Source organism: Rhinichthys klamathensis, unplaced genomic scaffold (assembly GCF_029890125.1).
Source record: "Rhinichthys klamathensis goyatoka isolate OS25496 unplaced genomic scaffold, OSU_Roscu_1.1 h1tg000196l_1, whole genome shotgun sequence".
Lineage (NCBI taxonomy): Eukaryota > Metazoa > Chordata > Actinopteri > Cypriniformes > Leuciscidae > Rhinichthys > Rhinichthys klamathensis.
In genome coordinates, this window is record NW_026606722.1 from 3,214,347 (window position 1) to 3,240,034 (window position 25,688).

The 25,688-nt window shown below is 37.9% G+C and overlaps 1 protein-coding gene across 2 annotated transcripts; it reads left to right on the forward strand.

Moving 5' to 3' along the window:
- The first annotated feature begins 290 nt into the window (after positions 1–290).
- Positions 291–23,915, forward strand: si:dkey-174m14.3 (uncharacterized protein LOC563117 homolog). 2 transcript variants are annotated; one of them, XM_056262703.1, is made up of 7 exons: positions 293–603; positions 14,971–15,174; positions 17,283–17,444; positions 19,372–19,438; positions 20,251–20,358; positions 20,477–20,557; positions 22,032–23,915. In XM_056262703.1, the coding sequence occupies exons 2-7, from the start codon at positions 15,077–15,079 to the stop codon at positions 23,415–23,417; spliced, it is 1,902 nt and encodes a 633-aa protein (XP_056118678.1). In that variant the 5' UTR covers positions 293–603; positions 14,971–15,076; the 3' UTR covers positions 23,418–23,915. The 2 variants fall into 2 exon arrangements, with proteins under 2 accessions (XP_056118679.1, XP_056118678.1); XM_056262704.1 differs by lacking the exon at positions 14,971–15,174 and having other exon boundaries at positions 291–603.
- The last annotated feature ends 1,773 nt before the right edge of the window (positions 23,916–25,688 follow it).

Consider the following 25,688-nt stretch of genomic DNA (forward strand, 5'->3'; position numbering starts at 1 on the left):
TGAGAATGTGAATTCCTCTGACATAATCTCACTCTTGCATTATTCATGGGGCGGCAGAGAGACAGACCGAGCGAGAAAGAAAGCTGTAACACGCAGTGGATGTGAGAACCGGAGAGCCTCCCCATCAACAGATGAGCCCACCTGTTTCCCTCCTGAACCTATCTCTCCCTCTCACACTCTTTTTCTCACCTTCTCCCTCTCTCTGGTCTGCTGTCTGTCCTCGCATCCTTTGGATCTCCGTGAAGCCTATGAGTGAGTTTCTCTTGGGGAGGAGGAAGGAGAGGGGGCGGCGTGCATGATGTTGTGTATCTGCATTCTGGCTGCAACTGTGCCTTCCATTCGCACTTAATCTGTCAAGATTTCTCCCCTCCTCACACATGAGATCGGTGCAGAAGTATACTGGCACTGGGAGAGAGAGCGAGAGAAAAGAGAGAGACAGAAGGAGAGAGAGTGTGAGCGCGAGAGAGAGAGAGAGAGAGGCTGTGTGTGGCTCAGACTGCGCAGTGATGCCTTGGCAGCTTCGGGAACCAGGCGCACGTTCGTTTCAGTAATATCCTCTTATTCCTTCTTCCAGGCTTCGGAAGAGGAGATGCAGACCATAAGGTAAGCAGCTTCACCTTTCTGTCGTTTTCTATTCTTCTACCCCTCTTTTTCTCTTCCTTTTATTGATGACGCTCTTTAAATGTCTGTTAAAGCAGTTTAAAGCAGGACTGCAGCAGGAATTCACCCCCGTGATGATGTAGGAAGCAGGAATAGCCCGCGTTCTCCACCGCAAAATAGGGGTTTAGTTAGTTGAAAAACCTCCAGCTTCTTTTGAAAGCTCAGTCGTTTTGGTTGGTTATATATCATAGACACATCCATTTGACTATTTACATTTGCTTTTCAGAATGTGCATGTTTCGTTTCCCTCTTTCCCAAGCATGATCGGAGAATACCTGTAGAGAGATAGCAAGGCGCATACTGGCCATTCCCAAACTGAACTGCGCCTTTCCATTGGCTGGAGAATATTCAAGCTGTGCATGTGCTGTCATCAGATCGCTGTTCCCTAAGGCGACATGAGAGATGGGGCTCGGGCAATTATTTATGAGCATGCTAGGTGTTCACTGCTGCTGCTGTATATTATAGTATAGAAGTCATGTGGGGGGGAAAGGGATGACTCAAGCTCTGTGAGGGAGGCTGGATGGATTTATTGGGGGTTTCCCCTCCTTCCCATGAATTATTAATAAATCACAGGGAGAAACAGAAATGTTTCGAGTCATGCTGATGGATTTTAGCTTACTTGTCTTCGTGTTGCTAAGAGAAATGAGAAACTGCAAAGTAAAGGTGCTTGCGAGGACTTGGCATCTATGATGAAGAGCACTTGTCACAGTTGGCAGAGAAGATGTCAGTTGGCAGAACAAGGGTCCAACATTCACTGTCTAAACATTTATTTACAAATTAAATTTACTGCAATGAACACATTAAAATGCAATCAAACATAGAAGAGATAGAAGTTTAGTTTAGTTCATTTGTATAGCACATTTAAAAACAACGTGAGTTGGCCAAAGTGCTTTACATTAAAACGATATTCCAACAGCATAAATAGCCACAAATACAGAAAACATTAAACACCACACCAAACCAAATACAATTAAAATGCAAGACAACAGTAAGAAGAAGAACATCGGTAGACTCAATCATCTATGTGCAATCACAGTAGGGGATGCAGTTCTCAGGTACTCTGTATAAAGTCTAGAACAACTCTGGGCAAACCCCCGAGTTCCAGTTTCAGCTCCAAGCATGATCAAACTCACCTGCCTGTTGCTTTCTAGTAGGGCTGGGTAAAAAATATCGATTTCTCGATATTAATCGATTCTCATTTTTACGAACCGATATCGATTCTTAAATCTCAAGACATTGTAGCGCGCATCCAATCCAATAAATCGCAATGATCTTTGTGCTTTGTTACTATTGATACTAAATAAAGTCTCAAATTTCAAATTACGTCCATTTTCTTACGAAATTCAAAAACATAAATACCATTTTGGCGCTGTGGCGTGAGATCGCTCTGGCTCAGCTCAGCTCAAGAGAAGCAGCAGCGCACATGATCTTCTCTTCCGCCTTAATAATACCTGTTACAGCGCGAAATAAACTTGAATGAACGTCTGAAACTGTGTTAAAAGATAGAGTACAACTTGTCGAAATCCGTATCATGTTACATGGAATCGCTCAATCAGTGTTTCAACCGTGGAAAGATGCCAGTAAAACAACTTGTAAACAATGTCATGTACGTCACATTTACCTCAGAAAAACCATATGTGACTATAAATTCGTTAGTCAGCTAGAAAAATTAACTCTAAAGAGGAGCATTTTGCTAAATATATGCACCATATTACATATTCAATAAATTCGATATTTAATGGATGTTTGAATAAATCTGGCAAGTTTTTATGACAGCTACCATTTAAATGTTTATATTTCATATAACTTTATTATTATAAAAATAAATAAAAGTGTAATTTAAGTGTTTGTATACAAATCAGTATACAATTACCAATATAGTAGGCTAATGAAGCCTAGTAGGCTACAACTGACTCCCATAGTTTACAGCATTAGTTAAGAGATTTGTTTTCCTTGAGAAAATTTGCCATGTATTGTACCTGATATCCAAAATAATCAATATTGAATCGAATCGAATCGGAATCGAATTGCAAGCTTGTGAATCGAAATCGAATCGAATTGTGAAATTTGTGTCAATACCCAGCCCTACTTTCTAGTGAACCTGGAAAACTTGATTAGCTTGTTCAGGTGTATGGATTGGGGATTAGGGTTGGAACTAAACTCTGCAGGACAGTGGATCTTCAGGGCCAGAGTTGAGAACCCCTGCTCTAGTATTGGTTCCTGGTCCTGGAGTACCAACACTGCACATTCTCTCTTATCTGACTCACCCATCTGAGGTCTTTACTAATGAACTGATGAGTTGAATGAGGTGTGTTTGATTAGGGAGACATCTACAGTAAGGGCCCGTTTACATGACAATGATGTACTAAAAATGAAAAAAAAATTCCTTTGCATTTTCGGTGTACAGCTGACAGCATTGTGAAAACGACCCCGTTCACAGGGATCTGCGAAACCGACTAAAAACACTATATTATTCTGCCAAGCCAGTAGTTGTCGATGTTACTTTGTAAAGGAAACACTACGCACCTATAGACTGAACACATAATACGCATGCTCGTCAAAAGTTTTTTTGGTTTTTTTGCGTTTTAAGGCCCCCAAAACGCTGTTGTCGTGTAAATGAACGGCCAAAACGCACAAAACTTTTAACGTTTTTTTGTTGAAAACAGTGTTGTGTAAACGGCCCCAAAATGTGCAGTGCTGGGGGAACTCCAGGACCACTGGTCTAGTGTACGCAATGTTTTAAATTAACAGTGCACCAAATTATAATCTGTCAATTTTGATCCTGCCTGAGCTGGATTGAATAATTAACAATTCATTTGAATTGATTACATGGGAAGCAGTCGTTGGATAACTTCCATTAAAAGCTGCATAGATGAAGTTGCTGCATTGTGTGGAATAACCATAAAATATGCTGAGGTCTGGATCTTTAGGTCAGCAATGATTCTGCAAAGGTGATACATGAGGGGTGGTGGACAGAATATGCACACATAAGGTGAAACACTAATTATCATCCCAAATTATTGCAAATGCCCAATATTGCCTTGACCCCTCAGTGCAGCAAATCTGATGTAACACACTGAAATCACTGCTTCTTGGTCCTTTTAATCTTCCTCTACAGAGTAGGACTTGCACCATTCACGTTTATTTCAGATATTACATTTCAAAGGACATGAAGTAACATTTGTTCAAGTCACCATATAAATAACCATAATAATATATTTGTGTGTGTGTGGGTGTGTGTGGGGGTGTGTGCATGAAATCTTTTCAGTCTGGACACAATATTTATTTATTATAAATTGGTATAGGTTAAAGAAAATACAACAAACACTATGATGGCTTTTTTTTATATTACATTAATGAGAATTAGGGGGGATGTGGGATGTGGGATGTGGGGGGGGGGGGTCAAAATATGATTCAGACATATTGTATTGATATATATCTGCAAAATGAATGCATGCATGGTTAGCCATTTCAAAATATGGTAATATTGTTGTTTTGTAGTATAGTTTGCTATGTAGGCTATGATATGTATAGAAATATATCCCGAGATGTGTATGAGAGTTGATTTCAAAAGTTAACAAAGACCAATCTAACAGAAATGTGCTTAATGTAATCAGGGGTTTAATGATTTGAAAAGTGTGTGTGGAAACACATTACGACAAGGGTTTTTGAAAAATATAATTATTTAGCAAAATTTTGAAATAATGCTACACCCCCTGAATGTCATCAATATAGTATTAAAAATGACTTCTGATCATATAAGCATAGATGGTATACAAGACTGCCCAAAACAGTTGCATATGATCATTCTGTTGGTTTCAGTTGATGTTGTTTTGAGTATTTACTCCATCAGTTGAATGATATCTGCAATGACGTGGCTGAAAACAATCCATGTTTTGCAGCCTTGGGCTCTGATGTTCTCTGTCTGTTCTGAAGAATCGTTTATTATAACATGTTTTAAATCAATCAGCGCTGCTATTTTTAACACACGTGAGCTCGTCTGTTTGCTCTTGTATGTGTTCAAATGCCCACATGTTCAGAATTTTTCCCGTACCGTTCAGCCTGCCAACATTCAGACTTGTAGGCTTAATATTTCATATCAGATCCCTGCCTCTCAGAGGTATTGGTGGTGTGTGCATGTGTATTTTCATTTGCTTAAAAACACGAGGAATGTATAAATCAATGAAATTGTTGAATCTCACGAAACTGTCAAGAACATGCACAACTTATATTTCGCACCAAAAGTATATAATAATGATAAAAATACAAATATTTTGCTTAAAGACAAATACTCATATTTTTAGGACCATTAGTTTTTTTTTATTGTTATTGTCATTATTTTGTTTTTCCCCCCAAAAAAGAAGTGTTCATTAAAGTAATTTCATATAGTATTAATTCATTTATTTTGGTGTGAAATATGATCATGTTCCTTTTGAGTTGCTGATATAACCTGTCCAGAGTTGGGTGTTGTAAAATACTAAGTTGTCAAATTACTGTAATTTAATTACTTTTCCTTGAAAAAGTAAAGTAAGGGATTACTCTTAATTTTTCTTTAATATATTTACAGTTACTTCTGAAGTAATTGCATTACATATTTTATAGAACAATTCTACATAAAACTATTAAAAAAAAAAATCTAATTTTAATGTTGAAACGCATTTTCTTTTAATGTAACCTTCTTCCTTTACACACTTTGGTCAGTTGGGGAATAATTTGTGCAATTGTATATTGTTTATTTGGAAGAATCAAGTTTTGTGTCTATCCTTGTATTGTTCAACTGGTCGACGTTGATATGGGATTTAGAAAGTAATCATTAATAAGTAATCCGATACTTTTTAGAGAGTAATTACATCATTACATTGTTGATGATGTAAGAGCTGCACGATTCTGGATAAATTGAGAATTTCAAATAAATGTCGCGATTCTGAACAGACAACTAAACAAAATAACGTAATTTACCAGAGGATCTGACAAAAATGATAATTGCTGCAGTCTGTTTAAAATGTTTAATAAATCTGAATTAATTATTTAAAAAAAAAATGGTTTGACTGAATGATTCAACAACTCATTTGTAAACACTTAATTGTTTCATTACTGAATAAATCAGTTTTTTTGAGCAAATCTCTTGAGTGAATGATTCAATGACAAATACATTTTTTAACAGTCTATTGTCGCCACCTACTGGCGTAACAATGTAATCGATACAATTGTTATTTGAAGCGTCGCGTTATTTTCAAAAGGTGATTTCTTCCGTACACATCAGTGTCTATTTCCGAACTATACACTTTTATCCCAGTACATCTGTGATAATATGAATATATTCATAACAAAGAAATAACAATACTGTGTTGTTGAAAATACTATTTGTGGAGCAGTTTCATACACTCTAAACAACGCTTGGTTGTTTTAACCCAAATTTGGGTCAAATATGGACAAACCCAAATGTTGGGTTAAAAATGTAATTTAAAATTTTAACCCAACTTCAACTTTCACTTTCAACTGTAATTTTTTTAATTACATTTTTAACCCAACATTTAGGGTTTGTCCATATTTGACCCAAATTTGGGTCGAAACAACCCAGCATTTTTTTTTAGTGTACTTATACATGACAACCGCTCTCTTTGGATCAGCGGCAGCACCGATGCGGATTTGAATGTGAATACACAGGCGAATCGTTGTCATCTAGGAATGAGATCGCATGGATGTCTGGATTGAGATCTTGATCTTTTAAGGATTAATCGTTCAGCTCAAGTAGCAATTAATTAATAACTTTTTTAGAGTCACTTACACTCTGGGTAACCTGTCCACCATCATTTGCGTTTTTGAAAAGTTTTGCGTACAGACGACAATGTTGTCAAAATAATCTCAGTTCAAATGGATCTGCGAAAACGATTGAAAACGCTGTATTCTGCTGCCAGGCCAGTAGTTGGCGATGTCACTTTGTAAAGAAACACTACACGCCTACAGACTGAACACGTAATACGCATGCGCATGATGTCACCGGTTTCACAATTCGTTTTTGTAGTTTACACAGAGACGATAACGATATCGTTTTCAAGAACGTGCACTTTGAAACACCTTTTCAAAAGTTTCCGTTTTCAGGCCCCCGAAACGCAGTTGTCAGGTAGATGAACGTCCAAAACACATAAAAAGTTGTGTAAATGGCCCCCTCGTTTTAAAAGTGCCAAATCGTAGGCATTAAGCATTGATGAAACAGCCCGTTCTCATCCCAAGGCGTCATCTAACTGACACTTTTGACCATGCGTCTAAATCCGACGCACATGGCACCCTTTAGCGTCAATTAGATGACGCTTCCGTTATGGGTAGGTTTAGGTCTGGGGTAGGGTTAGGGTTAGACCCAAGGGGGTAATCCATCGACAGGAAGTTGAAGCCGGCCAGGTGCCGCCATGTTGTAGCAGAACTTCACTTGCGTTAGCATTTCCATTGACTCCCATTCATTTTGGCGTCACTTTGACAGCGAATAACTTTACATCTAAGGCGTTTAAAGACTCCATTTGTCCATGATTTATTTCTAAAGAAACACGACAATGTATAAAGGGCTCCATTACCTTCTATGTTACATTATGGCCCCGTAGAAACAGATTTAGTAAAAATAGGCTAACGATTGCGTCATAACCACTCGACTCTCTGTCGCGCTGTACAGAAATTACCGTACAGACAGGAGGAGAAGCTCGCAGGCAATCGGGGGGACGTCCCGTCAAGGGAGAATCCCATAGATAATGAGTCCATAAAAGCAACGGAATACTTACTCCTGTATTGTTACTCCTGCTCACTCACGCCAAAGAACTCTTTGCTCAAGTTCCCCGTCTCTGCAAGATTAACGTTGGCAATTTTCACGCACAGCTACTAGAAGATTAACGTCTGTCAGACAGGTTGCTCACGTCATCAAGCTTAGTTTGAGTCGGTTTGAGTCTGCGCGTCAGGAACGGAAGTGCTCAAAAATCGCTAAAAATGGGCTTCAACTGTCTCAACTGAGTTCCAATGAGATGGCTCTGTCCACTTCTTATACTGTCTATGGTTAGACCACTAGGAGGCGCGTCTCATATTGACGCTTAAGGGGTACCATGTGTGTCGGCATGTTGACGCATGGTCAAAAGCGTCAGTTAGATGACGCCTTGGGATGAGAACGGGCTGGATGAAAAGCTTAACCCGACCAAAAAGTTCCTCCGGGATGACACATTTCATTCTCATTCGGTGTCAGGACATGATGGCGTCCCAGCAAACTTTCCTATCCTAACTTTCCACAAAAAAGCATCTCATCCAAGAGCAAAAATGACTCCCCAATTGATTTGCTGGGCACCATGACACATTTTAACATGGCCCTCGGCACAACGTGTTGCTGCTGCTTCCTGGAATCCCATTCCACCCATCAGATTTCCGTTGCTCATCCTCAATTCTGCCCGGATAGACTGTCCTGATTCATCTCCTTTTCGTTTATCTGCCATCTGCAGGCCGCATAATCCACTTAAACCATAATTATTCCCCGCTGTTTGCAAGTGGGTGGCTGGTGGAAGGAGGGATGATGCGAGAGTGAAAGAGAGAGTGAGAGATAGAGGCGAGAAAGACAGAGAGAGTAACAACAAATCAAGTCAGAGCAGATAAATGACTGGATTGTTCCAGTGTGCCTTGTGTGAGTTTTTCGGCTTTTCTTTTTAAAGCCAGAATGAAATGGCATTCACAAATCGTTGTACTTCCATAATATGAATATTCAGTGAGAAAAAGAAATGTAGGGCAGGGCTTGATTGTAGCTATTGGGAATTGAGTGCATTGTAAAAAAAGTGGGCGTTTCATGCCAGAAAGGAGCCAGACCTGAATGCGAGTTTACAATTGATTGTGGAGGAGTACTTCCGTCTTGATTTTTGAGGAGGATTTTTGGCCGGGAATGTGGAGAATGAAGCTCTAAGTTGTGTTTGCTAAAACAGTAGACTGAAATAATGCGTAAATAGTTATCACTGCTTCGGCTCTTACTTGCAAGTAGATTGTATTGCATTTTAAAATACTAATAATCAGACGACAGTTACTTTTTTATTGAGTCAAGTCACCTTTATTCATAGCGCTTTTACAATACAGATTTAGCTTTACAGCGATAACAGGTATATTATTCAGTTATTGAGTACCTGATTAATTAATATTCATAAAACGGCAGTAATTTTTTTTAATCATTTTCTGTATCTTTGTATTTTTTTTATCAATTTGGTACAATATTATACTATTAAAATCAATGTTATAAACAACTTCAAAATATAAAAGTAATTTAAAAAGTAGTCGTTACTTACTCATTTTACTGCAACAGTAAAAGATATTTGTTTTAAGAAATTAATAAATTTATTTAGCAAGGACAAAATAAACTGATCAAAAGTGACAGTAAATACGCAGGCTACTGTTACAAACAATTTCTATTTCAAATGCTGTTCTTTTAAACTTTCTATTCATCAAAGAATCCTTTAAAACACGTATCACAGTTTCCACAAAAATATTATGTACTTCAACATTGACAATAAAAAGGATAGTTCACCCCGAAATGGAAATTCTGTCACCATTTACTCTTGATGTTCTAAACCTGCATTAACTCTTTCTTCTGTTGAACATATGGGAAGATATTTTGAAGAATATTGGTAACCAAACTGTTTCTGGACCCCATCGACATCCTAGTATAAAAAAAAATACTATGGAAATTTGTTGTTACTGATTAAAGATACATATTCACAACAACACAACTTTTTTTTGTTGTTTATATTATTGGAGTAAATGTTGTACAAATGTTCACATGAGATACAATTGTAAATTTGGCCAATTTTGTTGCCATGTTGACTTTGAAAGTTTAGTTGATTCACGAGTGTTTGGTGCATCTTGGAGTCTATGTCTATGCAGCAATGAGTGTGTTTGTGATGAGGGGTTTCCTGGGAGATAATCTCCCTGCGTTGAGAAGTGCAGAATACAAAGTGGAGGTGAGATGAGAGGGCCGTTTCACACCTCTCGTTTTCTGTCGCTCTCATTCCTTTCTTCCATCTCACTCCTGCCCCTCTAATCTTCCAGCTCCACTTGTCTTTCATTCCCTCCCCTCGCGCCTCTAAAATGTCAGCTGCTCTTTCCGAAAGATCAAATGCAGCCAATGCAGTGGATGCAGCCCCTCGTGATATAAGACGCATTGACTTCCATGGCCTGCTGTGGGAGTATACTTGCCCCTCGTGATGTGGTAAATGTTCGTGGGCGAGGATTTAGGGAGATGTGTTATATTGACGCCCTGCAGTGATTCAGATGGGAGAGAGAGAAAAAAATGCGAGTGTGCGATGAGTCAGAGGTGGGGGAAACCAAAGAGAAATGCATAATCAGTTGTTGCAACAAATCTCTCCATCCTCACCTGATGGACTAGATGGAAATAAGGACAGGAAAACAGGAAAATGTATGTCTTTTATTGAGAGTATTTGTTCAAAAATAAAATCAGACAAGTAAAAAAAGTTTCCATAAATAGGGTTAAATGGGGTTTTATGCTGGAAAATATCAAATCAAAGATGGATAAACGAGGTGTAGTTGGTGCTGGATTTAAGAAAGCTTTTGGTAAATCATGATTTTTTTTTGCTTTATGTTATCTAATTAACATTTTTCAATCGAGGCCATAATGTGATTTAAATCATATTTATAAAATTGTAAGGGTTATAAACACAACATCAGAATATTTAGATTCTAACATTGGAGTACCACAAGGATCTATCTTAGGCCCACTGTTGTTTAGTATGTATGAAAATGATTTACCAAATGTCTGCCTGTCAAATGTAAGCTGATGATGTTATTTTGTACAGTCAGCAACAGGCTGCTCAGAAAATGACTTTTACGATGGATCAGGTTTCACAATGGCTTACTAAATGTTGTTTACACCTTTTTGCCATGTTTCATTTTTCTTTTCTTTTTTTACTAAAAGTGCAAATTATGATGCAAAACCACAAGTGTTTGTCAGTCCAGGGATAGAAACTTGAGGTCATACATCAAATTAAATATTTAGAAATACTAACAGTTTCTCTGAAAAAAAAAAACAAGTGAAGTGTGAAGAAAGTTAACACAGTGAAATTTAATTTAGCCAATTTTAGACTTTTTAGAAATAGTTTGGAAGGAAGCAGCAGCTTTATGTATGAACTCCATGATTCTTCCACATATCACAAACTGTATAACAACTGTATAAACAAGCTGTTAAGGTCATCATTTTATTGTTTCATTTTTTGAGTTGGGAACATTTGAGATAATATTCAAAACATCAACCTGCCAAGGGATTAAGGATGAAAATTAGCCAATTTGGCAAAATCTGGCGCATTTCATATATTGATGTATTATTAATGTGTATTGTCCTTGATTAAATAAACAAATAAATAAAAAATTGGTATCCCATTTGTGTGTAAATTAATCGAAAACAGAGCGTGACGCAGAAGGATTGTGATTCCACAGAACAAACCCTACATATTCACATATATGTTGACGCAGAACTAATATATATATATATATGTTATATATAACGCAGCCATTCCAGACGAGTTTAGACGTGGGAATATCGCAAATTAAATGTCTCACATCAGACCTCTGAGTTCCAGGCAATCAGACATGTTCACATGTTGACCCCATGATGTCGCTACGACACCGAGTGTATATCATGTTTTTCATGTTAACAGAATAAAAACAACTTAAAATCCCTTTGAAATCAGCTGTTGAACAGCAAAAACTAAGGTATTATTACATAAACTTAATGTCTAATGTTAAAGTTTGTTTCTACATTAATGCTCATCGAAAGTGGGACTTGCGACATCTTGGGAGTGACGTCAAATGACGCGTCTCACTGAGATTGGGGTTGATCGATGTATCTCGAGTTCACATGTCGAATGTCCGACTTTGAGTGGCGTTCCAGACGTTATTTCCAAGAACGAGGTGGGAAAAATTCCAAAGTCCGAGCTGTCTGGAACGCAGCGTAAGAAAACAGCTCAACAAGACAAGGAACAGGTGTGGAACTAATCAGAAACCATGGTAACAAACAAATGAGTGAGAACTGAGGGGTTGTTTACACAACACTCTTAACAACCAAAAACGGAAAACGTTTTATACGTTTTGGCCGTTCATTTACATGACAATGGCATTTTGGGGGTCTGAAAACGGGAAAACGATAACGTAAACTAAACGGTGATGCTCATGCTCATGCGTATTATGTGTTCAGTAGACGCATAGTGTTTCTTTACAAGGTGACATCGCCAACTAATGGCCTGGCAGAATAATACAGCGTTTTAGTTGTTTTCGCAGATCTGTGTGAACGTTGTCGTCTGTACGTGAAAAACAAAAGAAAAAAAGGAAAACCGTTTCCTTTTTTAGTACACCATTGTCGTGTAAACGTACCCCTGGACAGAACATGACTATTGAACTAAACAGGACATGATCGTGACACAAAAACCATGTTTTTTTTTTATTTTAACCATATGTTAGATTATCTTATTAACTAACATTTTAACATCTAAATAAATCTGTTACTGCTAGAAGGGTTATTATTAAAATCGTAATAAACGTTGCTATATGGCAATACTGTACCACAATGGAACATGGTCAAAAAAGTAGTTTTTTTTATAGAATTATGATTTTCTTTTCTATTTAATTGCACTTTTCTTTTAGAAATTGATAGATTTATATTGGGACTCATGCAAACCAAAAAATAAGAAGATCCCTGTCATTTATCATTCCCAACCATTGGGCGAACTCATCCTCACTCTCATCACATGGAAGAGCTAACTCTGCACTCTTCCTATTGCCCTTTCCGTAAAATGTTGCTGTATTCATTTTCTGAAAAGAAGAAATCAATTGTTATTTATACATAAATACAACTATACTACAATAAAAACTATTCAAATAAATAAATAACTGCAATCATATTGTTAATGCTACTATCTATAAAAAAAATCCAATGCGGAAATACAATACGTACATACATACTTTCATACAGTACGTTGCCACATGGAAACATTGATATTTTCTCAATTTACAGTTGACAAAGTTGATTTGTGAAGAAAAATATCTAATTTACTTATCAAAGACGCTGCGAAAATATCCCCCTTGAGAAGAGACGTTTAGAAATGAGGTTAATAGAGCAATTTCTGGAGCACTTCAACAGGTGTCTTCCGTGAGAGAGTTTAGGAGGGACGTGAATCCATAAACAGCACATCATTGGCTGTCCTATTAATTCCCATAGTGCAATATATTGTATTTTTTTCTGAATAACAAGAAAACGAGTAGAAATTAATTGTCTCCATATGGCAACACCGTACCATTAAGCTAGTTGCCAAGGAAACATTTCTCATTTTTATTTAATTTAAGTTGAATTAAATAAATAAACTAAATCTAAACTATATAGACATAAAAAACTAATACAAATTACAAAAACTTACTACTGCAGATAACCTAAAAATAAAATCCAATCTAAAATATTAACAAGAACTCTGATAGTCTGTCAATGATACTAAAATAGCATTGACTATTAGATACTGCCTGTGAAATGAAACCACTTCAAATGTCTGCAAAAGTCTAATTTTGTCTTGTCAAATTCTCATATATTTCTAATGATTATTGATCAAATGCATGAAATAAATATTAATTAATGATACCTAAATTAGATTGTAGTAAATGCCTACTTTTCAAATGTATGCATGTAATGTAGTCAAGCGCTCAAAATCACAAAATCCTAATCCCCATTGTGCACCCCAAAATCATTTTGCCCCACCACTTTTGGAGTCTGGTGCAACATTTGGTATCGCCAATTAAAATCATACCACAACGCAATAAATTTCACATATTCTGTTATGTAAGTTCTTTTAGTTAAAACTGAATTTAATGATTTACTCACTAATACTTACATTTTGCATGTCATTACAGAAAATGGATTCTTCCTTTAAATTGTGACAACAAAGTATTAACATAATTTGGACCCTTTCTATTATATGGTGGAATAATCTCATTAAAATTTCTCAAAGTTTGCAGATAAAGTAACAGCTTTCACACAAGCTCAAACATTCAGCCATGTTACTAAAGTTTTTGGAAGAAAAAATATCAAACAATTATTTTCTCCTATACAGTATAAGTTTTGGTCCCCAAAGTAACTAGCATCTAGTGAGTCATAGTTAAATTTAGGCAAAACCTGTTAACTATGACTGTTTCCTTCCACATATTTTTACGTGCAATTTGGAATATTACATAAAAAGAAATAAAAAAAAAAACACTTGATGGAAATGCCAAAATTAGCAAAATTTTAAAAAATACGGATCAGTTGAGGTGGATCATTTCTTGTCCGTTAAGAAAACACGCTCATAAATTTCCAACAAATTCCATTTTTATTACAAATATTGTGTGCTAAATTCCCAGGAAGTGACGATTTTGTTCTCTTGAACACATGGGATGGAAACGGTGCTTTATTCGCAAATGTTTTATAGTCCAATTTTGTGCATAAGTTAAATCCGCAACTTTGGATGGAAACATTGTATATGTGTTTTGTTTTTCATTATATATGTGTGTGTGTGTGTGTGTGTGTGTTTATCATACATTTATTTAACGTTTATTGCAATGCTTATAACAAAAGCACCTTATATTAAACTATATTTAGACGTGTTTTGTTCATTTTGGTAACAGGGTTGCAAAAATGTCAAACCTCTTTAAAAAATAAACACAATATCTCATATAAGATTTTATTTAATGTTTATTGCAATGTCTATAACAAACAAAAAAAAAACCCCACCTTAATCAGGGTATTAAACTGTATTCAGGCATGTTTTGTTAATTTTGGGAATGGTAACCCAACAGGGTTGCAAATATTCCTCATATAAGTCCTTTTCTGAAATTTAAGCACCTCCTTTCAAACTTTTGAAGAGTTTCAGGCCTTGTTTCGAACCCTATTAAGTGGAAAGTGTGGTATAAATATTCCCCAAGCTGCAGGGCTCTATAGATGAACTAGGCGGATCTACGTTCACAGAAGGTTGTGCATGTGAATACACTTTTGATGAAGTCGCAAGCTGTCTCATCGCGTTCCTACATTAATTCATCTCGTTGCTCAGGAACGCGCTTGTGACCCCCAGTCACACGAAACCTCAGTGCAGTGGCATCGGCCCAAAGAGGTTAATTACGCCTGTCGCCGCATGCTCGCTCTCGCCGCGACAGTTTCACGCATGAAGCTTCAAGATGAACCGCAAGTTTGATGACACTTTCTTAATTGCTGTGGCTATAGTTTTGTAATATGATTGCAAGCGCCACCCCAGCACTCTCTTTGCTCTGTTGGCAGGATCTCCAGCGGTCTGTCAGGACTGCATGGGAAAGCTAACCTCAGACTCGAGCAGGAATAAGCCGAATCCCTGGTAGGGAGCAGAGAATTTATACACACAACCCTCATGAGAGGTTGCCTACTGCGAAAAACCATGAAAAAGATATATATTGGGAAAACGGCCCTTAAAACCCCTCGAAATGGTTGTAAACATCAGAAAAAGAGGTAAGATGCTCTCTCAACCCCGTCGTCCGCCCACCGCAGTCATCCCATCAGCCATGTGCATCCGTCGAGTGCCGAACTCATAGTGCTGTGACAGATTGGTTCCACCCTCACCATCATGAGTGCTGTTGCTACAAGTGTTGGCCAATGAATGTGCTATTGTACACACACATACAGTGCGATAATCATGCTCTCCAATCCACTTGTGACTATGGAAGTGTTATTGGTTTGCTAAATAGGGCTGTTTAAAGGAATTAGTGAACCAATACACGAACCAACACTCTAGTGTTAGTCCATATATAGTGGGTAACAAGTGGAACAAATCATGCAGTGTCATATACAGACCCCTGTATATTACCTCCATCTTGTCTCCTTCATATGACAAATTCATATGAGGTAGAGTTCGGGCTAGTTGTCACACTCTATGTCAGTAACTGTAAGGTTATTAGTAAAAAATGCAAGGGCGTATATTTAGAAAAGGGTAGGTTAGGGCAAGTTGTCACATGTTTTTTTTTTTTTTTTAAATCCCCCTGAAAAACATACATTGGAGAAAACATTTGACAACTAGCTTGGTCTGCCGTTAATCCTGTAATAATTTGGACAGTTTCAGTATCTTTGCTAAATGTATTTTATATCTGTCTTTTGTGCCTCCACATGTTAATCATAAGCTGGCTGGCAGATTCACTGTATGATAATGAAAGCTGATTTTTGCTGGAATCAGATGAGATTGTGCAATTTGCATTTGGAAATTTGCAAATGGTTTATTTTCAGTGGCTAATTCTCACCTACCACAAAGAACATTTCTAATAAAACACATACATTAAATGAGACATTGTAGGCTTATGTGAATATTGTTCACTTAACTTAAAAGTTGTTAGAATAGGGGCTTAAATGTGAAATATAAGTTAACATTTTATATCGTATATTGTATTTATGTTGTTTCTACAGTAGGCCTGGGATCGCAAATTTTAATGTTGCATGGGACTATTTCCAATTATTTGTAGAAATGTGTTATTTACAGTGGGATTAATTCGTGAATGTTCTAAACACTCAACAACCCTAGTTTTTAATATTTAATTTGATGATTTTTTTGTTTATTTTTAATTCACTAGTTCACTTGCAAAAAAAGAAAGAAAAAGTGAACACTAGTGCATCGACTGAGGTGACCCTGAACGTGATTTCGGCTGAGCTAAACATAACTTCAGCCGAGCGATCTCCGACCGCCAACCCCCCACGCCCTGCTAAATGGCGTGTTCTTTGACATTTCTTGGAGTATTATGAATAAGAATATTGTAATTATTCATCATAATATTTTCATGGTACCAGCTTACTACATTTTGTAAAGGGAATTTTCATTTTCAGTCTGGCTTAAGGCTCCCCCTCCCCCTAGTCTCTATTGAGGCAGCACAAGTGATAATAGTGTGTGAAACTGTGCGGTGTGTGTGTTCCGCTGTACATGTGCCCTGCTGAGAATAAGTGTGTGTGGTCTTCCATGTGTGCTCGCTTCCAAATACATGTGTGTATCGATTGTCGGCACATTTATCTCTCAGACGTGTTAAATTCTCACTGCTTCAGACACGTGTTGTCTGACAGCCTGATCAAGCTTGGTTTGTGGCACGCCAGAGAAGTCATTATCGTTCACCACACATCTGTCCATCAATACAAACCCATTAAGAGCTGTCAGTGGTTTTCTTACGTATCGTAAAAAGCTGTGTTTGGCTCCATCCATCTCTCTCACCCCATCCGCTTGAGTGTTTGATCTATAAATAGATGTACATGGCATTGGTCATGTGACTAAGGATCAATGTGGGAAATGAGAAAAAAAAAAGAGTGTTGGGGATTAAAAAGGTCATCAAAACACTCCTGACACAAGTGCTAAACTAAATGCGATTAGTGGGTTATATGACAGTTATTGATCACATCAGTGACAATGAAGCGAAATACATTCGTAAATCTGGCCCAAACTGAGGTTTTGCTTCATGCAAAACAGCTGTTTTGTTTTTTACATTCCCATTATTGATCCTGAATCTCTGCCTGGTCCATGTAGAAAGGATTCAGGGGGTATTTTTGTCAGATTTTGTGTCTGTAATCACATGCGCACCTCTATGTAGCTCTCTGCAGGAACAGAAGGAAGACCTGCGGAAGCGTCTCTCTTACACCACTCATAAGCTGGAGCTTTTAGAGCGTGAGTTTGACTCCACGAGGCAGTACCTGGAGACAGAGCTGCGCAGAGCCCAGGAGGAGCTCGACAAGTTCACCGACAAATTACGCCGGTAAGGAAAGTGGCATCTGGCTTTAAAACAGTGGGGCTGTTACCGTCCACATATGCTAATTAACTGAACTTTTTTAACAGGACAATGGACTTGAAACTTGGCAATTGTCTTCATCCCAACTAGCCTACTTTGTACTTCGTTGGTGATGGAAAAGAACATACTTTTTTAGTGTGTAGCAAAAGAACATGGCAGTATGTTAGCATCTATTTAAATTCATCACTATACAAATGACTCGACTTTAAGGTTAATACTGTTTTCGTCTTTTATTACAAGTTTCTCTCTCAGTAGGGTTTTATATTAGTCAGAACACAAAGCATACACAGTATCTGCATATACTATAATAAATAAAAAACGTATGTGAAATTAATAGTATACTAATTTATAGACAATAAAAAAAACGTAACTGACACTGTAACATGATAAAGCCTACATTGCAGATGTAGTATGTCCGGATTTAATTCATATTACACACATTCATACAATATAGAACATAATTTTTAATGGGCATGAGGTTTATTCCTACTCTAATATATGATTTTGGATGCACCTATATATTTAAAAACCATTGTTTGTTTGTTTATTAATAGAAAAAGTCACCACTAAAGTGAACTGAAACTGCTAAAAAGAGTTTTGGGGTCATATTCTGTAGACAAAAATCAAAATGGAACTTTTTGGAGGTTGAAAGTCTGCTTGTATTTGGTCAGAAATGAATACAGTAACAACGTCATACTTACAGTGAAACATGATGGCAGCACTGTGATTGTACAGAGATATTTTGCAGCCGTTGACCTGGACAACGTACTATCATTGAAGAAAGTATAATTTCTGCGACATACCAGATCATTCCTAAAAAGAATGTCTATTTGTGTGTGAGCTGAATATAAATCGTAATTGGTACTGCAGCAGGACAATAATTCACACAGAATCCAACACCAATGCGGAATCAGGTGCGCATCTTAATGGCTAAAAACTAAATTAAGGTTATGGATTGCCCTATAGTCAAAGCCCTGACTTTAATCCAATAGAGAATACTTTTCACAGGGGACTTTATGAGTGTATTATAAAGGTGCATTCAGTAATTTTTTTCTCATTAAAGAAGTTTTACCCCTAGAGAAATAAACACTACTACACTAAAAAATCAGTAACTTAAAATTCATAAAAGCTTTTTTATTTTACACAGAGCAGGTCAACTCATTGGGGCCGCCATGTTGAGATCACATGACCAGTCAAATACTACCTACACTAACACAAATAAGCAGTCATGGCTGACTGCCAATTGCACATTTATGCAATGTAATCAGTAAACCAAAATGTAAATCAAAATATTCTCTTACACTCAATTTCTGTGAAATAGTTGAGAATACCATTCCAAAAAGTGAATAACAGAAAACATCACTGACTTCTTCAGACCGTGCACTTTTAAAAATTGCTTTTGGAAGGGGTTTGTGGACAATTTTATCCAAAAAAGAAAGTTGCACAGATGCACACTTCAAAAATCCACTGGAAAACTATATCATCCAGACACCTTTGCCTTAATATTTTAAACATACTATGATTTGGGATGCACTATTTCTTACCTAGCGTACTACTTCGGATGAATAGTAAGTGAATTTGGAGACAGAAATTGTTTCACTTAGGCTAGCCAGTGCCAAGTGTGTAGGAGTCAGTTGTACAGTTATGGCTTGGCAATGTGTTGGGCTCCTCGGTCCATTGTAAAATAAATGTTGTGAATTGATATTGCAACAGATACCATAACATAATGCGGAAGATGAACAGGTGCGCTGGTGAGAGTTTTGGCAACCGACTTAAAAAATAAATAAAACCTGGGATTATGTAACAGATGTGTCTAAGGAAATAAGGAAGGCGTAAGACCTTCTTGTGCGTGCAGGATTTGAAGAAAGACGTTTTGTTCATGTGTTTCCCACAGAATACAGAGCAGTTACTCAGCACTGCAGAGGATCAACCAGGACTTAGAGGATAAAATACACCGAAATGTGAGTGCACACATGTGGCCACACTCTAAAAAAAGCACAAATTATTCAAGAGGTGTCTGTGCGCACTGCTTTTTGTTTTAATGTGCGAATGTTTTTGTCCGTATGTGTTTACAAGTAGCCTACTCATCCCCCTCTTTAAATGTTTTTTTGTTCAAATGGGTTTTTGGATGAAAGTGTTTACATCGCTGTCCGCACTTTTGTCGATACGTGTACGTGTTTTGTGGTGTGACATATTAGTGAATGTGTTAAATGTACAATAGCGCTGAATGCACTAAGAGTCTATTTGAATATCAATACACTGCCACTGGTGCGGCTGACATTAATTACAGTCCATTACAACAACCTGTCCGCCTTCACATGACAGTGTGATAGTGAGTCTATTATGCTCGCTGAATCTGCATCACAGCCTGTTTGTTAATTTGAAGTTCGAAACAATTAAATTATAATTAGCCTGCCTGCCGCAGTACATCCTATGACCAGTACATGTCTGTATTAGGATCCACCCCTCACGGTTTACTCCAAGTTTGTAATAGTTGACACATTTTTTTTAGCAACATATTGCGTCAATGATGACCCTGAAGTTTATGGGTCCAGGTATGAAAGGAAAATTATGTGAAAATCATCGGATATCAGCCTGCTATTGATGTTCCTTAAAAGTACGCCAATTAATTCCCATCTGCTGCAGGGTGACTTAAGACGTGCACTGACTTCTCACTGTGTGAACTCGTCAATATTCCTACTGGTGGTCCATTAGGGCCTATATCATTGTAAATGCATACATTTTTTTCTGAAAATGTGCTCCTTTCATCCAGTCACAGCACCACGATGATGAGAAACGGGCTCTCAGCCGAGAAATCATCGTCCTGAACAATCATCTCATGGAAGCTAAGATGACCATAGAGAAACTGAGAGAGGATAATGTAAGAGAAATAATGACAATCTGATTTCTTTTACTCACGGAGGCTTAATGGAAGCCTTTTGGAGGACTGTGTATTTGCTTTGGATTATCAAATGTTCCTTTTCTACCACTCTCAATAGGACTTATACAGGAAGGACTGTAACCTGGCTGCACAGCTCTTGCAGTGCAATAAGTCACACTACAGAGCCCAGTTATCTGAGGTAAGTTAGCATGCATGCAATTTTAACAAAGAACAGCAGTTCTGAAACTACCTATAAGTGAAATGGTTTAAGCGGCAAAGCACACATCTGCTACAGTAAACATTTAATATATTCTGAAATACAATCGAATATGTCTATAACAATGATGAATAACAATAGAACGCAGTCTGTCAAAGTGCTGGATAATTGTTATTTATAGCACAACCTCTGGTCTCTATTTAGAGCCTATTTGCACATCCTCCACACAATACCTTTTCCAAAAGATATTTCATCTAAATAAACCCAACCATCCCCTTTAGTGCCATATTGTTTAACCACTAACTCTGTTAGCTAAATGTTTTTAGACTGATATGAATGTAGCAAATCAAGAAGCAGGATTCTTTTTATTTAGTGGGATATACTAGTATTTAGGTCAACTATAGTAAATCAAGTCCTCGTATAAAGAAAAATTGAGGTTCTGTCCCAATTAAGAATGAGTGACTATTCTGGAAGGGCGAAAGTGGGAGGAAGTTTAAATAATAATAGTGTGTGCCAATAAACTTGGCATTTTATTCATCGAATCTGCTCCATGCCTCATGCCAGTCCCACGATGTCTAGAACAGAGACTTATGTTGGCATGCTGCCTGCTTTAAAAACCTGTTCATACTTGATGAAGCAGATGTACCTGAATGGAAACATCAATGTGTCTGTAACAATGTGTTCAGGGAATTCAGCCTTGAATATTGTTTTATATGAGAATGTCAAAGAATTGGCACTAAGCATTCGTTAAAAATAGTCAGTTGGACATAGCTGAAGGTGTCACATGGTTATGAGAGTTTCCGTATAACAGAGAAATTTCTTTAAAAGCTGCCCAAAAGTCTTAAAAGCAAGAATACTCAGAAGGTCAATACATGTCGTATAACTTAGATATCAAATCGGATTTGTTGAACCAAGACCGACCCTATTGGTTTGAAAAAGGACTAAAATTTGCTTTGTCTTGGCTCCTCTTATCATGCTTATATAATTAGCCATGTTCTGTTAGCTAATTAGCTGCAATTTACTTTCTTCTTGTTGCTATGGTGAAAGAACTGAGGTAAGAAAAAAAAGAAAAAGAATTGTGATATTGGATTGATGCCTAGTTCTCTGTGTGTAGTGTCAGTGGCAATGAAATCTGTGGTTCTACCCTCTGGCCAATTTTCGCTAAATGAAAAACTAAAAACCATGTACTTACGTAGACCATTAGTACAGATTTGAAGTCTTAATATCTTTGACCGTCTGCTTTGCAAATGTACTTCCATTTCCAGTTCCATTCACCAATCTTGTATGTTTCTTACAGCCTCTTAAGGATATTGACCTGATCTGAGCTATTATTTCCCTTTTATCCCTGCCTGACAGGTTTCCATAACAGCCTACCCTTTTCTCTTTGTGTGCGAATCTCTCAACTCTTTTTGTTCATTGGGTACATCTAATGGAAATCTGTTTCACTCTCTCTCAGTTGCCTGCAGAGTTTCAGGAGCGTGTGAGCTTGCACATGGAGGGTTCTTCCCTCTGCCACTCCCCATATGCCGACACAGTGCCTGCCTCTGTCATTGCTAAGGTCCTGGAGAAACCAGATGAGGTCTGCAGCCGTCAAGCCTCTCGCTCACCTAGCCCACAACCCCAGGAACGCCAGGGCTTCCTCGTGGGCACCAGCCTTGTGGGTAGCACTGAGCGCCTCGGCCTCCGAGCTACTTACAAGTCAGATCTGTACAGCAGTGACACCGCACTTTATTGCCCTGACGAACGGAGACGAGAGCGCAGACCCAGCATGGACCTCCATGGACAGCGGAAGGTTTATGAACCCCAGAACTCCACTGATAGCAACCCAGAAGAGGGATCCATGGCACTGCAGCCTGGCTTCTCGCAGGACCACTTCAGGAAGTTTACAACCTCTCTGGGAGGCGGCTCCAGCTCTTACTCCAGCTTTAGTGCAGGAGGGTCCGAAGACAAGGGTCAGGATCCTCCGAGCAGTGCTGCATCTTCTCCTCGCCACCCTGCCCTTTACATGGAATGGAGGGATGGGGCTGAATACGAGCACAAAAGCGACTCTTCCTGGGAGAGGGAGAGTCCAAGCGCCTTCACAAAGGCCCATGCTTTCCAACCACCTGAGACAAGCCACCATCAGAATGGTAGCTCACCTATCTACAGCAGAACAATGTCCTCCTGTTACAGTGAACCTTACGAGCCCTTGCCAACTTCCACTTCACCCAGCATCACCTATGGTGACAGTCGCCGTGGAAGTGCTTTTGCTCCTGAGGAAGAAGAGCTGATTGGTCGGTGGAGGCAATTGAGTGTGGAGGATCTGAGTGCGCACTCATACCGCAGTCCCGGGCGGGCCTCACCTTACAGCTTCTCTGAGCAGCACTTCTCTGTCCGGCCTGCAAAAATTCGCCTTGGTCCTCTCTACAGTAGCTTCCAGGAGGGTACTGATGTATACCACCATCATGCTGGGGTACTAGACCCCTTCTCCAGCCCCAGCCCTGATTGCAGCCCAGGCCTACGGCAGCAGCAAAGCCAGCCTCACCTGTACCACTCCAAGGAGGATAGCCAAGAGTCTGAGCAAAGCCTCTACAGCCCCAAGGACGGTGTGGTGGCAGCTGGGGGACAGGCAACAGAGTACGTTGACGTAAGTCCCAACAGTTCAAATGAGTCACTGGACCATGGATCTCTGGAAATGGCTGCAGAGCTGCAGCATTATCAACCCGAGAGGCACAGCGTGTCCCCTCAGGGAACCACCCCACCACCTCCTCCACAACAACCGTACCAAAAATTTGGCACACTAGGGCTGTCACGCAAGGACAGTCTCACCAAGGCACAGCTCTACGGTACTCTACTAAACTAAGAGTAGGGTTTCCTGGTTAATCCTCTTTTATAGCTCTGTGGGACTCTACTAAAGTAAGAGCAGGGTATCCCGGTTACCTGCTTTTGTCAGTAGGATTCGAATGTTAAGCTACAGTTTGAGCCAAACACATGATGGGATTTTCTGTTGAATATTTTCAGTCCATCTGCTTTTTTCTCTCTATTTTTCTCTCTATTTATGTATCTTTTACAGTGTTTTCTAAACATCGAACATAACCGGCTCATGTTTCTACAGTTGATATGAAGCTCTAGCCTAACACTCAGCACTATTTGTATAGCCTATTTTGAAAGTTTATTAATGGTTCTGTGTGGTTTGTGAGAAAGTATTTTAAGTGCATTAGGTGCATTATGGATTTTTGGAAACTTGTCTTCAGAGAGATTATCTTCTTTGTTTTACCAAAAGCCTTCTGGGCTCAAAAAGGGTTTGTGAATGGACAGCACATGCTTTGTAAAAAGAAATGCTAATTTTGACAAGAAATTCGATCTTTTATTATATAATTTATGAATAGCTGTATTTATTAAGTATGCTATATCTATAATTGTTTAATAAATGTAACACTATGGAGAGATTGAACAATCTATATAATTGTAAATTATTTTTATTGCTATAAATAAGGCAATCGGCACAATTATACACGCTGCAAACAATTAAAAATGCCTCAAACGAGTTAAGTCATAAAAACAATTTGAGAATTAACTGACGGATATTGACGGATCGTTTCACAGATTTGTGAACAATACTTTGTGAAAATAATTTTGAGAATAACTCAGCATGGAATCATAATACCCCTAAGTCAGCCCGTCAAGATTAAGTCTCAACCAAAGAGATACTTCTAATCAGAGCCGGATTAACGCAAAGGCAAACTAGGCACGTGCCTAGGGCCCGATTGGCGGGATGGGGCCCAGACAGAGGGACAAAAAAAAAAAAAAAAAAAATGTACCTACAAATGTCCTATCTACAATTTATTTAAATATTTATTAATTAACTAAAAATAGTGACGATGTTTATCTTAACCATAGACTGTTACATTACGTCACATTAACGCCAGCCCATCAGGTGCTGCGAAGCAAAAGCCTAAATAAGCACGCAAAGAAGCACAGCTCGTAATGCAGGTGTGTGCGTTGTCGTCATCTATTTTGGAGTGATTGATTGCAATGTATTCTAAATATAAACTTGTACTGTAGATCTGCGTCATTTCTGGAAAAACCATTCACCGCTTTATTACGAGTTTAAAAGAGCGCGGGCGTCATTAACGTGCCCAGACGCGACGCTTTGAATTTGCGCGTACAATGAATAACATCGCGTCGGGAGCTGACTAAAAACGCTACAAAAGTAAAAGACAAGACGTTTGTATTCAAAGTTAAAAAGCCAACACACTACAACATTTTTAAATGTTTCAAATAAAGGATCTCGGGTCTATCTTCTAAATTCTGCTGATGATTAGATTATAGGGCTACCCTGTCTGACATCAGCCTACTTACGCCAATAATATCAGTTTAGAATTTCTTTTTCTAATCAGTAGCGACCGTGTCTTTCTCTTCCACTTGATTTGTGTATAGCAATTTAAGCAAGCAATGCAATGCATAATATCATATTACTTATATTAATAATATGACAATATCTGCAGTCAATATTGATTAAATGGGAGGGGAAAATCCTGGCCATACCAGCTATGAAAAAAATGATAAAAGCATATATCACTGAAGTGGTATTCTGGAACTGTGAATAAATTGAATAAAACAGCAAAATAACAATAACAATAAAATCTTCATTAAACAAAAAAGAGATTACCTTAGATGAAGTTTGATTAATATGTACATACAGTAGGCTACTGGTAAAAAGTCTGGACAGATTACTATTTTTAATGTTTTTGAAATAAGTTTTTTATTATGCTCTACAAGCCTGCATTTATTTGATCAAAAAAACAAAAAACAAAACAAAAAAAAACAGGAATATTCAGCAAGGATGTGTTAAATATATAAAAAGTGATAGTGAAGACAAAAAAAAACAAAAAACTTTTTAATAATAAAAAAAACCCTGAAAAAAAGTATCACAGGTTATAAAATAAATATTAAGCACCATTTCTAACATTTGATAATAAATCTGAATATTATAAAGTTTTCTGAAGGATCACATGACACTAAATTCAGCTTTGCATCACAGAAATATATTTTGAAGTATAGTAAAATAGGAAAACCATTATTTTAAATTTTTAATAATATTTCACTATATATTATTTTTCTGTATTTTTGA